General features: G+C 35.9%; 1 protein-coding gene across 4 annotated transcripts in view; it reads right to left on the reverse strand.

The window, feature by feature from the left end:
• The window catches only part of FRMD6 (FERM domain containing 6), a 212507-nt gene that overhangs the window by 25462 nt on the left and 169960 nt on the right, over nucleotides 1-17085 (reverse strand). For 2 of the 4 annotated variants that reach the window (XM_019725689.2, XM_074327479.1), the window contains exons 2-5: nucleotides 12455-12699; nucleotides 6250-6340; nucleotides 3253-3332; nucleotides 2156-2232 (exon numbers count right to left, since the gene is read on the reverse strand). In XM_019725689.2, coding sequence (XP_019581248.1) covers nucleotides 2156-2232; nucleotides 3253-3332; nucleotides 6250-6340; nucleotides 12455-12553 — 347 coding nt within the window. In that variant the 5' untranslated portion in view covers nucleotides 12554-12699. Of the gene's footprint in view, nucleotides 1-2155; nucleotides 2233-3228; nucleotides 3333-6249; nucleotides 6341-12454; nucleotides 12700-17085 lie in introns of all 4 variants that reach the window. The other 2 variants (XM_019725687.2, XM_074327478.1) reach the window with 1 other exon arrangement.

Consider the following 17085-nt stretch of genomic DNA (forward strand, 5'->3'; position numbering starts at 1 on the left):
TTGCGGGAACAATCCAATGGCATGTAAACAGAACCCAAATCCTGCTATCCATCTGGTGACAAGAGCTCTTCTGTTGGCTCGTTCCTCCTCCCGTCCTCCCCACTCATGCAAAGGGGGAGGCTGCTGCTGCCTGCTGCCTCACTGAACTACCCAGACTGCAAAAATAACATTTCCTAAGGCCCGGAACATTGGATTCATTCAGAGAAGGGAAAAAAGGTCTGAATCACTCCACTTTAATATGGTAACTAGTTCATTGAACAAGTATTACAATAGAAACCTAGGCATTTGTTGTTTGTATTAAAATAATTTTGTTACAATATACTGCACACAGAACACAAATTAAGGACAAATCTGAGGGGAAAATCCTGGTTTGAACATTTTGCTATTCTTTTTTGTTTTTTTCTAGCTGAGCACATTACAAATACTTTAAGGCCCTTTAAAAAATCTTTTTGTTTGTATGACCATCTAGAAAAAAATTTAACTATAAATGGAGTGTTTTTTTTTTCTCTCTCAGAATGAATGAACTGAAAAATGCTTTCCTTAAATCTTTTTTTTTTCCTTCATTAAGTGGGTATTACTTTATGGGTGTGTTTTTACAAGCACATGTTATGACAACCATGATACTTCTCAAAAATGGAAATACTAATAGTGCACTCATTACAATCTGTTGAGGTCAGAAATAACTATAGTCCCCGTTAAATATATTAAGAAGCGCTGACTGGGGAAAAACTATGGTCAGGCTCTAAAAGATGTCACAGGCAAATAGGACGCCTTTATGATCAAAGCAAAAATGCAAGAACAAAAGTGTGTGTGTTGTGTGCTGTGTATTGTGTATTTCATGAGCTTATTTGCCTCCCAATTATTTTAGGGTGAATGTTTACCCTAGATTCATAGCTCATTAGTTGATAATAAAAACATACGGGTTTATTTTAACCAAGATCGTGCTTAAGTATGAAGAGTTTAAAAATAAAGCATTTATGTAATTTTTTCCCCTTTGAGACAGAGTACTTTCCAGAGCACTTCTGCTTATACTGCTGACCACACAGTGTTTGGACTAGTTCATCCCTGGGGAAAAGGGCAGAAGTATAGGGATAAATTAAACATTCATTAGCCCCAGGGGGTTAATTAGTGGCTAAATAATATATTTTCCTTCTTTCTAGTGTATTCCACACTTAGTAGGTAAATTGAGTAAAAATTTTATATAAACTGGGAATAATTAAAAAGTTTCTCAACCTTTTAAAAAATTCTTTATGGACTAATAGTTTTAACTTTTTAATTTTAATGTGGCAATGATGTAAATATTAAGAGAGAATCTCACATATAACTCATTAGCCAAATGTCTTTTTGTGTCTTTTACATGGGGTTTCTCAAAGCTTAAAAATAAATAAGTAAAACAGAGTTCACATTCCTAGTATTTCCTCTAAGCCAACAAAATCACCTCTGAAAGTTCTCAGCACTGAATCTTCCTAAGCAAATGATAAAATGAGCTTTTGAAATAGTGAGTTTTGAGTTTGTATCATGAGCATAGAATCGTTCATGCCACCACCTCCAGAAAAAGAATCAATTACCTGCCCTTGCCAAACTGCATCTAAGATTCTCACAGGATAATTCCATTGGGTGTAATCTTAGCTTTAAAGCGACTGCCAAGAACAGAAGCAAGACCCCAAGGTGAAAAGAAAACCAGGCTACATAAACACGCATGCATTGTTACAGTATAGTGTTCTTGCTGCTGCCCCACTCCCCCACCCACCACCAGGAAACAATATAATCCTTTAATCAATTTCTCCACTCTTCATAAAATGCTAGTTCCTTCTTGAACAAAATATCCTTTTGGTGACTGATTTGTTTTTGAAAATGTGGAGTATAGAAAATGTGAGCCACTGACATTATTAACATTTTCATCAATAGTCTAACATGATCATTCGTTCATTCAACAAATATTTACTGAGTGCATACTGTCCCTCTGTTATAGAAACTGAAGATACATGCTGAAAGATTTTCAAAAAATCAAAAATCCCTACTCTTACAGAACTTACAGTCTAGCAGGTAGAGATAAACAATACATACAACTATTTATTTATTTATTTGGCTTATTTATGTTAGAAAATGAGTGCTAGGGGGAATGAAAGTTTAGAGTCTCTCCCTGTCCTCATACCTGATCAATCTGCCATTTTCCACATAGTACTGCACTCGGAAGTGGATAATCATAGGAGGTCCAAATTGGTCAATACCCTAAAACAATGACACATAAAAAGCAAATTATTTTTAGTTACTTCAAAAATGGATTTCAAAAGTAACAAAATTCCACTATTTACAAGATGCTTTTTAAACACTGAAAGGTATTATCTATTTCTAATGAGTGGGGCCTTACAGTGGGTAGACGGTTGTCTCATATGGATACCAGGTTCATGCCAAAGCAGGAAGTTATACAGCATCATCGCTGTATCTGATACTCATTCACTGTGATGCCAATGGCAACATAAGGGAAGATAAAAATAAATGCAGTGGAAATTTCTAGCTGAGCTCCAGCTCCTCTCTCAGCTCTGTCCCCTGTGGTGACCATTTGCTCCTCATTATAAATGTTCTCTTGTTCCTCTGACATTCCACATACCAAATTCTAATATGCTGTTTGTTTATTTAGACATTCATGTTCCTTGGCTTTGAAGTAGCCTTCCAGTGTGTTCCAAGAATTCTTAAATACTAATTGGAGGGTCTAGAATGAGACACTAAGGATTTATTCCTGACTTACCAGGGTGATCCTAAAAGCACTAGGTAAATTCCCTGTGAATTCTCCCCCATGTAAGTAGAATTGATAGTTACTAAATAAAGCACCAGAACAATAAAGTAACAAAGTATCACTTATAAGGATAGTAAAAGTAGACTCAAAAATTGCTAATAATATTTAGAACATCAATTCTGTCAATTAACATAGCCACAGAAGAGGGACATGTACTTTTCCCAGGCTTTACATTTCAAAACATTATCTCAAGGTTACTAACAAGTTATTACTCAACATTACTTAAATAGATATCCAAAATGTACTGTTATATGCTACAAGCTATTAATACTTCACTAATGTGGCATATCAGAACTTATATAATTCTTTTCCCTTTCCCATTCTCTACTGTATAAATAAAATGTGGTTTAAGATATTTTTCTAATATATATAATAGCTAAAATAAATCTTTTGAAAAATCAAAATAGTTTTGCTCATAAATGTAATCTCACCCAAGTGACTTCGTATTGTCGTACCTTGCTGGCTTCTTTCTTCCATTCTTTTGGACAATACTTATAAAGCTTTTGTGACAACTCCATATACACATGTTCATTATCTGCACATTGAAAAAAAAAGAGACAAGATGATTTTTAAAATGTTAGGTTTCTTTTACAAGAAAATACAAAAAGCAACAGGTTTTTTTTTTTTTAAAGCCTCAAGATTTTGTGAATGTACTCTGAATTCACATACTACCAAGAAACGCAACAAGATATTAAAAAATAAAAAGTTTTGTAGGCTAGACATTCTTTATGAATTATTTTGCTTTTGCAGAAAACATGCTATTAAAAATACGCAATATTTAGAAGAAATATTAGTTTTCAACTCTTGCTTTAACTTTGTTTCTAGGATCATTACATATAGCTTACAGTCTATCCTCTAACACTGTGGGCATTACTTGGTCTTACAAAAACATGTTTTTATTTAGCTCACAGACTCTTCCCAAAGGTGCAAAATAATGAAACAGTACAGAATCACCATCTTAATTGCTGTATATAAAATTAGAGAACATTGATGATAACCGCCCATTTCCAAGGGAGGAGCCTGACCCATGCTTTGTGAAGAATAGTCTATTTCTTTGTGTTCTCTGCATAAAACACAGCAGGACAAAATGATAAACCATTATTCACACTGCCTTTGGGATTGCTCTTGTGGGAAGAGAAGAAGAACCTTATGCAAAACAAGCATGAATGCCAAAATATTTCTTCAAGGGAATGATGTTCTTAAGATGAACAGAGAATGAGGCTGCTAAACCTCCACGTAAAAATGATCTGAACATGTGAAAATAAGCTAGTAAAAAATATAAACATTTTCATATTTCCCGAATCTTTTAAGAGAGATTTATTTTACAAGAAAAATCTTCAGCATTCCTATCTTGTGCAAAGTTTTAAATCTTTTTTTTTTTTTTTAAAGTATATTTCTTTTTCTCTAACCCTCATTAAAGGGGGAGGCTCCTGGAAAGCTCTGCGTAAAAATGTACTCATTCTGGAAGGGAAGTGTGTCTCTCTGACCACTCCAAGGATAACATACTTGACAACATTGTCGCTCCTGACTAAATGTTGGCATTTAACTGGAAAAGTGCCATAAGCAAACAGGAAGGGTAAAGCTAAAGCTACTCTTTGTCTATAAATGGCAATATTAAGTCAACCAGTTTGAATGAAAGGGATAAGAAAAAGGTCCCAGAGACAAAAAAGAAAAAAAAAGTTTCTTAAATTCACCTATCAGATCAACTAACACTATCTCCCATCTCTCATATGTCACTGATTAAACATGAAATGGACAAGACCAGACAACTTTCCTGTAGAATCTGATTTGTTTTTGGCTTGAGTTCCCTTCTGAAGAAGCAGTATAGTGAAAAAGCTGAGACTGTTCCCCATAATAGCACATACATATTTTAAACTACCACTGTGTCTCTACCATCTGACAGTTTGACCAGAGCTTTGTACTTTAAGAATTCTTAAGCACAAATTGATCCTGCAAAGCAGGTGGCACAGTCATTTCCATTTGGCAGGTGAGAAAACTGAAACTGAGAGTAGTGAAGTGACACATCGAAAGCCACACAGCTAGCTAGTGGTAGAACCAGAATTGGAATCAGGTCATCCAATTTCTATTCCAATGTTCTTTCGCCATATTACAATCTCTCTTCTAAAAAGAGCATCTTAAAAACTCTTGTTTTGAAACCTAAGGAAGCTGTAAACTGGTTTTATTAGACTGACTTGCTGAACAACAATGATCAACTGTCTGGCTGTAGCTGTAGTAAGAAGAATGAATCCTTGAGTACAGGATCCAAGTCAAGTTATTTAGAATCTATAGGGCATCTTATTCCTCCCAGACCCTTTCTTGAAAGAATGACTAAGGCATTTCTAATGCAAGGATGGACTGAGCATTTGTGTTTTCATTGCTTCAACTAACACATGAAGAAACTGAAGAGCAAAGGTTTGTTGATTCATCGGTTGCTGAAGTGTTCCCTGCTCCATGCTCTCTGACCTCGCCTAAAAAGACAACTGGAAACTGTTCACGTTTTGGAGAAGAGGGCCTTGTTTACCAGTTGATCATGATATATTTTCCCACCTGACAGATCTAAGCATCTTATCGTACTAACCAGATTCTCAAGATGTCATAAACCTTTAAATATAAACAAATTCCAGTAGCAGAAAATAATTCATATTCAGATATAAAAGATAAAAGCAGTTTCACAAAAAGTCTCCTTGAAAAACTGAGCAAAGATATGAAAAGTTTCTGGCATCTAGAAGACTAAGTTAGAAAAATGTAAAACTATGATTTGAAAAAAGAAAGCTTATAAGGAATAGCTAAAGGTAAAACCCTGGGAACTTAACTCTGACTAAGGTATTATGTGGGGTGAGAAAGCTTATATGAAGACCTTTACTTGAAAATCTTCTGCACATAAAGTACACAAAAGAAACTGATCCCGTATCTCAAAGTCATATACTCTGACTGGAAAAAAAAAAAGAAGGGGAAAGGAGGGAAAAACACAAAATAAGATTAAATTACAGATCACCTTGTTATATAGTTAATAGCAAGTGAATCTGAATAGAGGAGAGTCAGTTTTATCATGTCTAAATTCCTTTTAATGTCACAAATTATAATACAAATTAAATTACAAAAACATCCAAGCTAATTTCCTACTAGCTCCAGCTGTTCCTCTGTGCAAGGAAACAAAAATCAAGCTTGGTTCATTAAAACACAAAAGAGCAAATACATAAAATCCAGACTCCCAAAGAGGAAGCAATTTTTAAGTTCAAACTACAATAAATATATGACCTAAAATCTAAATCTTATAGGAAACACATACAATTAATTTTAAAAATGAATACTAGACTAAAAATGATGACCAGTTTATGGGTATTTTCACAATCACAATTTTATAACATATGCCCAATTTAAGTTATAGCTATAAAATGTCATTTCCTTAGGGATGGTTGGCTAAATCCATCAGAGATGGAAATAAGACTTACTCTGTATAACACTCAGTCCAAAGAGGTGACAGTCCTTTAGCCTGAGTAGATCACACACCTGGACCAGCAACTGATGACACAGGATTTTAACCTGTAGGAAAAAGACAAAACAAAAACCACAACTTGAGATAATAATTCAACCAAGTCCACACAATGAACCACAACTGGGAAATTTAATGTATCCTAAATATATTCCTTGAAAGGACAAGCTGACATTAGCAAAACAACTGTTGGTTTATGGAACTCATTTACTTTAATCTCTGGCTGGGTTTCAAGAATGATTATCACAATACAAATTTTTACAACATTGTAATAAAGTCCCAATGCAATCTTGTACAAGACTCATAAATCTTAGAATACATGGAGACAATGCAGCAGTCTATACCCATAATGCATGATACATTTTCCTGAAGGACCCCAAAACAGCCTACTCAGATTATAAAAGGAATGAATTTGGCAAGTACCTTTATAAGGAAAGTATTCCTCTTGATGGTCTAAGCAAAATACTTGATGGCCACTGTTCAGTGTATTAATTCCTAGCTCTTAGTTATCTTAATTAATCATTTTACTGTCATATCTTTTAGGTACCTAAACCAGGTTCCTTTTCTGAATTTTAATATAATTCAAATATCATAAAACCATATTGATTTGGAGTAAGACAAATTATGCTGAAAAGTCACAGCTGAATGATAAAATAGTTTTTAAAATATACAGTTTTAAGACTTCTCAAATGTTTAATGAAGTGTTTTGGGGGATAGTAAGTCTGCCTTGTTGAATTCAGAATCCTAAAGCTTATTAGAGTTGAGACTGACTTTGAGAGACCATACAGGACAATTTCTTCATTTTATAGAAGTCGAAAATAAAATCTGGACAGCTTAAAGTCATGAGACTAGTAGAGGCAAAGGCAACAACTCAGAACTTTGTTCCTTTGTGTATTATAATATTTTTATATGTGCACATTAAAATATGTGCAATATGACAGTTTATCATCTTACTTATGCATAGTATGCCCGGCATTTCCCCTCTCATTTGTACTGTAACTTGCAAATTCTGTCTTTAATGATAATGGTGCCGGTTACAGTTTTAATTATAAATTCTAATTAGTTAATTCTGAATTAATGACTTTTTATCATACCTTAATATATAACTCAGATTCGGAATAAAATAAAAACACACCGAGCTTCCTCGATAATTGAAAGTTAAACAATTCAGAATGGTGATAATGACAAATAGAGTAGGAAAAATAAATTTACTACTCTTTTTCACATTGACTACTAAATGGCAACTAATCTTATCCCTTATCCACTGGGAAGTGCAAAAGGTTTTAATGTGAGGCCAAAGTAGCACTGATTCAGCTGGAACTCAACGAAGCTGCGACAGTGTCTTTTTTAATATTCAGGACATATAGTAGGCACTCAGTAATGTTTGATGAAGGAAATCCAGGAGTCTGATTTCTCTGTGGCCTCCTCATCTTTGTTCTTTTCCATGACTACAGACCAATCTCCAACCCACCGAGCAGATCATTTTATCCATGTGTCATTCAAAAATTTAGGGAAAATGTAGTAATGCAAACCTACCAACACCACTGGGAGAATACATTTGCCAGTGGGAAATCATTATCATCATCCATTAAAAAGACTTTGGATTTTGAAATCTGTATTACCATAATTCCACTTTACAAATAAGTTAAAATAAACAGAATGATAAAGGAAAAAGTATCACATGCTATATAAAACTGAACTATATTCTACAAATTTGAGACTTAAAATGTCATACAGTCCAGGGCACCTTAAATCCTTAGTTTTGCCTGTATTTGAAAATGTCATAAATAAAGCACTCAGGATAAAACGTGATAAAAAAATTAATGGAAAACCATGAACTGTATATAAAATAAACTATGTTGTACTGTGTAACTGTTGTTCAAATGATGCTATACATTTCCTCCATACATCCCACATAATTATTATTAATCTGCTAGTGTAAATCAAGTATTTGGAGCCTACTGATAAAGTTCTTTAACAACTATCAAGTAAGTACAATGTTCTTGTTGAAAAACTGCAATTAAGTAAGGCTATTGCTCTGAAGTTGTACCTGCTGTGAAAACAAGCTTGAGATTTTTGTATTGGCATATTATGAGTCTCTAAGGCTACATTTCAGTGGATTGTGAAATTTTTCAAGTTCTTTAATCTTCAGGAGCAACTGGAACTTTAAGAAGTGCTATAGAGTATGAGGTATTAAGAGTAAGAATTAAAGCATTATCTAAAAATATACTCTATAGAGAACTTTTCAATAAAAACAGCATTTACTCTTAAATGTCAATGGTTTGTTATTGAGCAAGAATGTTTAAACTACGTCCTAGGAAAAAAGACCTGTTCACGCTATTCTCAATGAAGAGATGTAAGCTCTTGACCACAATTTCTATCACTCGAAATTTTTGTGGCTCTTACATTTACCATGATTTTATTTCCAAAATCTTCTAAGTTTCCAGAGTTAATATTCATCTGATGATTAAAATCATTTAAAACAGTCCATTGAATTCAACTCATGGAGAATTCCGAATAACCAAAACACTGTATTTTCCCTACACGCAGAAAGACAACATTCTATCAATTACACTTGTCAGGGAACAAACTTTCTTTGTTTACAAAGTATTTAGAATTGATGAAAAAAAAAAAATGAAACCATTAATGAAATAGTTTTTGCTACACTTAATTTGTTCTACCACAACTCCACAAATATCAACTGCTATTTTCTAAGTACAAAAATGACACAAAGACAGGCCTTTGTCAACCGTGATCTGGCTTCCTAGCGGTGAGGATCGTCCATCCGGCTTAACCCAGTCTGTCCCTGCTTTGGTACCACGGCTTGCTAGAGAGGAGTGTGGACGCGGCAAGGGAGTCTACATGCCCTGGAATAAGAACAGGCCTACATGGGGTTCAGACTCTCCATCTGAATTTGATTAACAGAGCACCCCAGTGAAATGAGCAAACAGCTCAAAGCAATGAAAACAAGAGCTACTCTGTGAAGTGCTCACTTACTGAGCAGTTCTCAGGCGCCAGGCACTGCAATAAGCACTGCATACACCTTATCTTTCAATCCTCGCAAGGTCCCTGTGAGGAGAGTAATAAGATTACCTCCACTTTATAGATGAGGAAACTGAAGCAAAAAAACTAATTTGCCCAAGGTTGCAGTGTCAGTCGTGGAGTAGTGATTTCTTCCCTCCTAATCATGACATTGATACGTATATGGCTTTGCAGTTCACGCTCACAGTCCCGACAATCCTGTAAGAATTACACTAATTTTGCAAAAGAAGGGAACTGAAGAAGTATACAATTAATCTCTGAGAAAGGAAATAAAATAATAATACCATGTTTCCCCGAAAATAAGACCTAACCGGAAAATAAGCCCTAGCAGATTTTTCAGGATGACATCCCCTGAACGTAAGCACTAATGCGTCTTTTGGAGCAAAAACTAATAGAAGACTGGGTTTTATTTTCGGGGAAACATGGTAGCAGCTATTACATACGTGTCGGGAGTCATGCTATGTGCTAACCCGTGATTGTCACAACCATCCTGTACTATTGTTACTGTTCCCATTTTATAAATGAAGATGTTGAAGCTGAGAGAGTTTTAATGAACTTTCCAAAAGTCATTAAGACATAGGATTTGAATTCAGGTCTGTGTGTTTTAAGTACATTCATGTCTTCTCACTATCAGATGGCCCCTCAATTATTCTTCATAAAGGGAAGGAGGGAAGGAAGCTAATTTAAATCAAACGCCTACTATGTGATAGGTACTGGACAAGTTGCTTTTACATGGAGGAAGGTGAGTGAGCTTAAGCAACGTGTCCAAAGGTCATAAAACTAGTCAAGTGTAGAGTCAAAATATGAATAATCTCAGGACATTTCTGAACAACAGTGATGATAATTATATTATCGTTACTAACAACAACCAACTTTTATTTGCATTTACTATGGATCATGTACTGGTCTAAAGGTTAGGCCACTGACTTAATGCCCAAAACACAATCCAGTAAACAGAGTCTGTGGAGGTAAAGAAACGAGGTGGTGCTGCTATAAAGGCCTCTGCTGCCTGGCTTAAGATTTCCAAGCACGCATAGAACCTGTTTAGGGGCGCTTGTTAAAGGCAGATTCCTGTGTCCTACCCTAGACCCCCCATATCGGCATCTCCAAGTTGTGGAGTACAATGGGCTATATATTTAACAAGCTCCCCAAATAATCCTTCTGTACATTAAAGTTTTAAAACCACTGATGTACAAGAATAGACTGGCTATCTTCCAGTCTGGTCTCCACGATTACCTTCCTCACCTGAGATTTTAGTACAAGTGAATTTCTTTGAAAACTACAGTCAGTTCTTAGCATTCCTCATGAAGTCAGTTTAGACCTCCTTCCACTTACCTGAGATCAGCAAGGTTTTGTTCCATATCCTGTATGTGTCTATACACACACACACACGGACACATGTGTGTGAAAAGACAGAAATGGAACTGACAGAAGCTTCTTAAGTAAATCAAGAAACTGTGGTGATTGTCAGAATAAAGTCAAAATAATTATGGTAATAAGCAGAAACTATACTAGGTAAACTTTTTAATGGGGCTATTTAAATGTCATATATATTCAGTGTAACATTTAGAAATATTCTTTTATAAAGCAACTGGGTTAAAAATATAGTAGCATATAGCAAAAAAAAAAAAAAAAAAACAAAACCAAAAAAAAAGCACACACACAAAAAAACTAATTCAAGACATGCACTAAGGCAATTTTTTCCTTAATTCCATCACAATATAATCAGTGAAAGAATGTGAAAGATGGTAATAGGGAGAGGGGTTGAACAATGCTAGGCATGATATTGATCACCATAAAATTGTTTGGCAGGCTCTACCAAAGCTAAACACATGTATACCTTGGGGTCCAGAATTCCACTCTTGGGTATAAGCCCAGAAACGTATACATATGTGCATACACATAAAATGTTCACAAAATTTTTATTCAAAACAACCCCAAACTTAAAATAACCCAATGCCCATCAACAATAGTTGGACGAAGAAATTGGGTATATTTACAGAATGGAACATTACACAACAATGAAAATGAATTATTGTTACATGCAAAAGAACGGATGAATTTCACAGGCCAAAAGTCGAGTGAAAGAAGCCACATACAAAGGAGAACACAGCACATGTTTCAGTGGCATGAAGTTCAAAAACAAGCAAAATTACTCTAGGTCAGGGGTGTCAAACTTTTTTCAACGTTTTTCACCAAGGGCCATATGCGGTAAAATACACACACAGCCGGGCCACTCACTCGAGGTGAAGTACTTATTGCCTCACCTGGTTTATTTAAGTAAATATATTTTTGGAATTTGCTGCGGGCCAATTAAAAATGGATTGGGGACACAGTTGGCCCATTGGGCCGCAGTTTGGACACCCTGCTCTAGGTGATCGAGGTGGGAATAGCTGTTACCCTTTGGGTAGAGACTTTTGACTAGGAAGATTCAAAGGTCTTTCTGGATTGCTGGAGATGTACTATACCGCAAGCTGGATGATGGGTATATGGATGTATATATTTGTAAAAGTTCACTGAGCTGCACACTTAAGATTCCTAGGCTTCGCTGCATGTAAATTATAACCTAATTTTAATTAAAAGTAAAAAAAAAAAAGTGTCTTATTCCTCAGTGTTCAGGTTAAGTAATAGAGTTAACTCTGACTCATGAACCATAAGAAACAGCTTAGTTCTCAAATGCACAGCCTCTTCTTGAAAATGGCTAGATATAGGCTACTATTAAAACAATGATCAACACACCTATTACCTAAAAGGCTAGCTAATTACTACCATTTCACATGTGCAGGCACAACTCAAAAGTATTTAAAAGGCAAATTCATATTACGTATCAATGAATATTACATTTCAATAAAATGTTTAAAAGTAGCCAAGTGTTTGTTTTTCTATAATATATAGTAAACCAAATTCTCTAATTTTACCCCAGGTGAGAGAATACTGAAGGCAAGTACTCTTAAGCCATAATTCAAAGTTTCTACCTGTGTAGGCTACGTTAATCTCCCAACCCACCGCATTATTAGTGGTCTTATTCTGTAATGATGCCAACCTTAACCAAGTCATAACTTGCATGTGGTCACTGGTGGGCACACAATTATTGAAACGTTTCTAAAGTGGGATCTACTCACATTGATGATGATGTTCAGAGACTCGTCATTAGGAAGGAAAATACACACACTCCGGCGGTCTTGCATGACTCTGTTGTTGTGGAAGTTCAATTTGTTCATCGTGTGGGGGCCTCTCTAGTGGTCAGGGGTGGGCTCTGAGTCCTCGGCACTTCCTCTGGTTCCGAGCACTCCACAGCCAAACTCTACTCCTCATCACATGCGCTGCAGGAGATGCATCACGAGGTTCCACCAGGCAGGTCTCATAGCTGCAAAGAAGCCCAGAGCAGCTCGTGAGTAAAGGCGGTGAGATGGGGGAGGAGAGACAGGGAGGTGAGCAGCAGCGTCACTGCTCTTGTTGGCTGGCATAGGGACAGCAGCATGTCTCACGGCGAGGGCTGCCTAGGAGAATACTTGAAAACGCCCTGAAATGTATTCTGTTCTTTGCCCACCATCAACTGTTTCACAACTTTCATTCGCACTCATGAATTAAACATCAAGCCAGTGAATGCATCACACATGCCAGGCAGTACCAGGCACTACTAGGCTCCCAGAAGCAGAGCCTGCCTTTGAGGAGTTTCTAGTCTCACGTGGGAGATAACGAAGGGTTCTGAAAATAAAATGACAAAAGAGCAACAGCAACAGAATTCTGAAACTTTTTTTTTTCCCCATTACAAACTCAAATAAATGTCTTGGCGCTTACATTACATTCCTTCTTCAACCACTTGGGTCTGGCTCCCTCTTCCTTTACGTCACCAGCATGGCTGTGACAAAGGAAGCGAGTGACCTCCAGACCAGAAGCAGTAGCCATAGGATTCACTTTAATGGAATCCCAATGTCTCCATGGCGTTCATCATGGTTGTTAAGTCCACCTTACAACATTCTTCTCCCTTAGTTTTTCATGGCACTGCTTTCTCACCTGATTCTTGAACCTGACAATGCAAATAATTTTTCTATTTGTTATTTCACTGTGAACCGATAAAATATATAGAAATAACAAGACTGCATACAACATTAACCCATGTTTGTATACAAAAGAATATGGATTTTGGATACCTCTGATATCTAATCAGTTGATTAAACATATTAATTTTATTTTTTAACTTCTCGCAGGTTTTCAATGCATATGATTTTGTTTGCATGTAATGAAAATTTAATCTCCAAATTTCAATAATTCCACCTTTTATTTCTGTTTCATGCCTCACTGCATTGGCAAAGCCTTGCAGAATAATTTTAAAACAGCGGTGGGTATTTCCTACTTTTAATGATCATATCTAGTTGTTTCATATATCATTGCTAATAGAACATTATTCAACCAAGATATGTTAAGACTAGTTGCCTCTCAAACCATTACTAATTATTTATATTGTGCCTGTCCAGCCATATTTGTAGGATGCAAAAGAGAATTTCCAGGAATATGGAATTGTTATACCAGGCAGAGAATATAACCTTATAGTTTTAGTAGAAAAACTATTATCAGTGCTCACATAAATCAAAGCATAAATGAGATAGAATCTTGGCCTATTTACTTCTTTGGAATTAAATGGCTATCTGTTATCATCAGGAGGATGGGAGAGAATATATTCTTCGATGGCACCATGAGTAAGTATAAACTAGTACTGCTTTTTAAAGTATAAATAAAATGCCATCCACAAGGAAGCTACTCAAACTAAGTAAAAACAAATGGTAGTCTTATATACAGTATTTCCTTCTTAGGAAGGAGACTAAAAGCTCCCTCAGGAGTCCTCTGCTTTTCTTAAAGGATAATAGCAACTGCTTCCCAGTAGGTTGTAGGCAGCACATCACCCAACAGGTTACTGGAGGTCAATGTAGCAGTTCTCGCCAGGTGCTCCATGACCACAAACCAACTGCACCCCAACCCAATTACCCATCGAGAACATGCACACTTTTAGTGTAATAGCTCCAAAGCACCAACTGTAGGACCAGTGTTGGCGGCGTCGGAATCACCTGGATATTTGTAATAAATACCGAATCCTCAGCACGGTGACATTTCTACTCAATCAGAATCTCTAGGGTCAGGTCCCAGGAATCTTAACCTTTTAAAAAAGCTTTGGTATGTCTGACATACAGTCATATTTGGAACTCACACTTCAGGTAACAGAAGGAAGGCAGTGAGCACAAGACTGGATAGAATACCTTGATAATCAACACTAGGAAAACATCTTGAAAGCATAGAATCGGGGAGAAGCAGCATATGTGAATGACATAACATCATCACTGTAACTGGGAAAAGCAAGTCCTCAACATTTCCGAAGGTATAAATTCCTAAAACAGATCACATATGTATACTCAAAACATTTTCCTGAAAAATGTTCCTAGGTGTATCTAGGGATGAAAACAAGTTGGGGAGACAGGGTATATATGCACTCTCGAAAATTCAGAAAACGTTAAAGGCTCTGAGAAGTCCTACACGCAACTTCTTAAATTTGTTTACCTTAATATTTCTCAAACTTACTTGGGCAGAGAATATGTCCCCCACCTCCCGAGACATATCTATTAAAAGTGCTGTAGAATAATATTCTTCGTCATGTCATTGAAGAAACACGGTTCTAAAATGATTTCCTTGTCAAGTATTATACTTCATGGCAAAATTTCCCCTATGTATTGATATATTCCAACACTTAGGCCTCCTACTCTATTAAAATCTTTCAAAAAGAAATTACAAGCTACGCTTAAGTGCATCTTATTTAAATTTAAACCCTTAAATGATATCAATCCCAGTATAATTCTTATTTAAATCCACACTTCAAATTGAGTTAGTTACTCCTATAATTTTCCATTTCTAATTAAACCAATTAAAGGCCTACTTTCTAGAATTTTAAAAATAAACTAGGGGAAAAAATATATTCCGAGATTTGGGATGTTTCAAAGCTTCATTAATTTTAAAATTTCACTTGAGTACAATTTTTATTTATTTTATGGTTCAAATAATGCAGTAAAAAGAAAGACTGGAAAAGGATTATTGAAGAAAATTTAATAAAAGCAGAGTCTTTAAGCAGCAGTACGGCTTCACTGCTGCTTTTTCTGCTTTGAGGATGGCAAACTAGAAAAGTCCTAAAAGAGAGATAGGATTAAGTTTTTACTTTACTCAGGGCTGCACTAAAGCTGATTAAAAGGTTCCCCTGAAGCAGCAAAACAGCCATATCTCCAGTATGTTGTGGTATGAAATTAAATCTTAAATTGGACAGTCCTGAAGAAAAGAATTAAATTAAGTTGATACCAACCTGAATTGCAGAAATTAGCCTCTTATCCATTGGCATTTATTCCGTGTCCTAAACTAAGTCCCCACACAGTCCCAGGAGGGCACCTTCCTATTCCAGGGCAACCCTTGTCTGTCCAATGGTCTAGGACAGATTATCTACAAAGAACAAACCATGTCATAATATCACATTTTCCAGACAACAGCTTTAATAGTGATCAAATTCCATCCTGCCATCTTTAGTAATACCCAATTTACAAATAAAATGTTAAGTTATAGGATTCCTACATTTGGATGTTAAACCCACATTAATATAAGCCCCTTATATCCTGATAAGCACCATGAGTTACAAAGTTACATTGTTGCTTTTCAGAATCAGGAAACCACTATCTTGTGTGGACATTAAATAGACATTAAATGGACATTAGGTGGACATTAAATGGACATTTCCATTTTTTAGAAATTATTGGAAATAACCTTTAAAACTTGGTCATCCTGGAATAAAAGCATGGACTTTAGTTCATTATAATATAGCAATATTGGTTCATTAGTTGTGACAAATGTACCGTAGTCCTGTAAGAGTTAACAATAGGGGAGAGTGGGTATACGTGGGTTATACAGGAACTCTCTGTACTATCTTTGCAATTCCTGTATATTTAAAAGTCCTTTACAATTTTTAAAAAAGGAAAAAACAAAAAGAAAACCTAGGTCCCCAGAAATTTCATACCCATATAATAGTCTGACTTTGAATGGAAGCAAAGGGGAATTCTCAATTCTGAGACTGTCACCCTAGAAAAAGTGAAAAGATGGCAGTTTGATAAGAAGATTACTACAAGGCCAGCATGGTGGGTAGGTATATCGCAAGTCAATAATATATCTTTATTACCTAACAAAAACAAGGCGAGAAATTATCTTGGAAAACCTATATTCTGACTTAATCATTATACGTGATGCCCAAGTTAAACACACAGTACTGCAATATTTATTGGCTGAAAGGCAGAACACAAAAGCAATAGACGGTGTGCCCTCTACACCCATGAGTTCACCATCTACTTAGGGACGCACCACTGCCAAGAAGCTTAAGATTGTGCTTATTGTCCATGCTTCTCAAGAGCACACACACTCTGACGGTCAGCAATCATGGGAGCATAGCTGATGGCAGCATTAAGTATAAATACTGTGGCTAAGACCATTTTGAAATGAATAGCACATAGTCTTTTAATGTATCGTATCCTAAAAGTTATATCAAAATGCCTTTGGTAAATGAGTTGGGTTTTTTCTGTTTTGGGCTTCATTCATTCACCATATATGCATCAAACACCTATTATGTGCCAAGTGCTGTATACAGCACTGAACAAAACAAATGCCCTACTCTAATTAAGACAGAAAATCAATACCTAATGCAGATGGTGATATGTACTATGAAGAAAAAGAA

Source organism: Rhinolophus sinicus, linkage group LG03 (genome assembly GCF_036562045.2).
Source record: "Rhinolophus sinicus isolate RSC01 linkage group LG03, ASM3656204v1, whole genome shotgun sequence".
Taxonomy (NCBI): domain Eukaryota; kingdom Metazoa; phylum Chordata; class Mammalia; order Chiroptera; family Rhinolophidae; genus Rhinolophus; species Rhinolophus sinicus.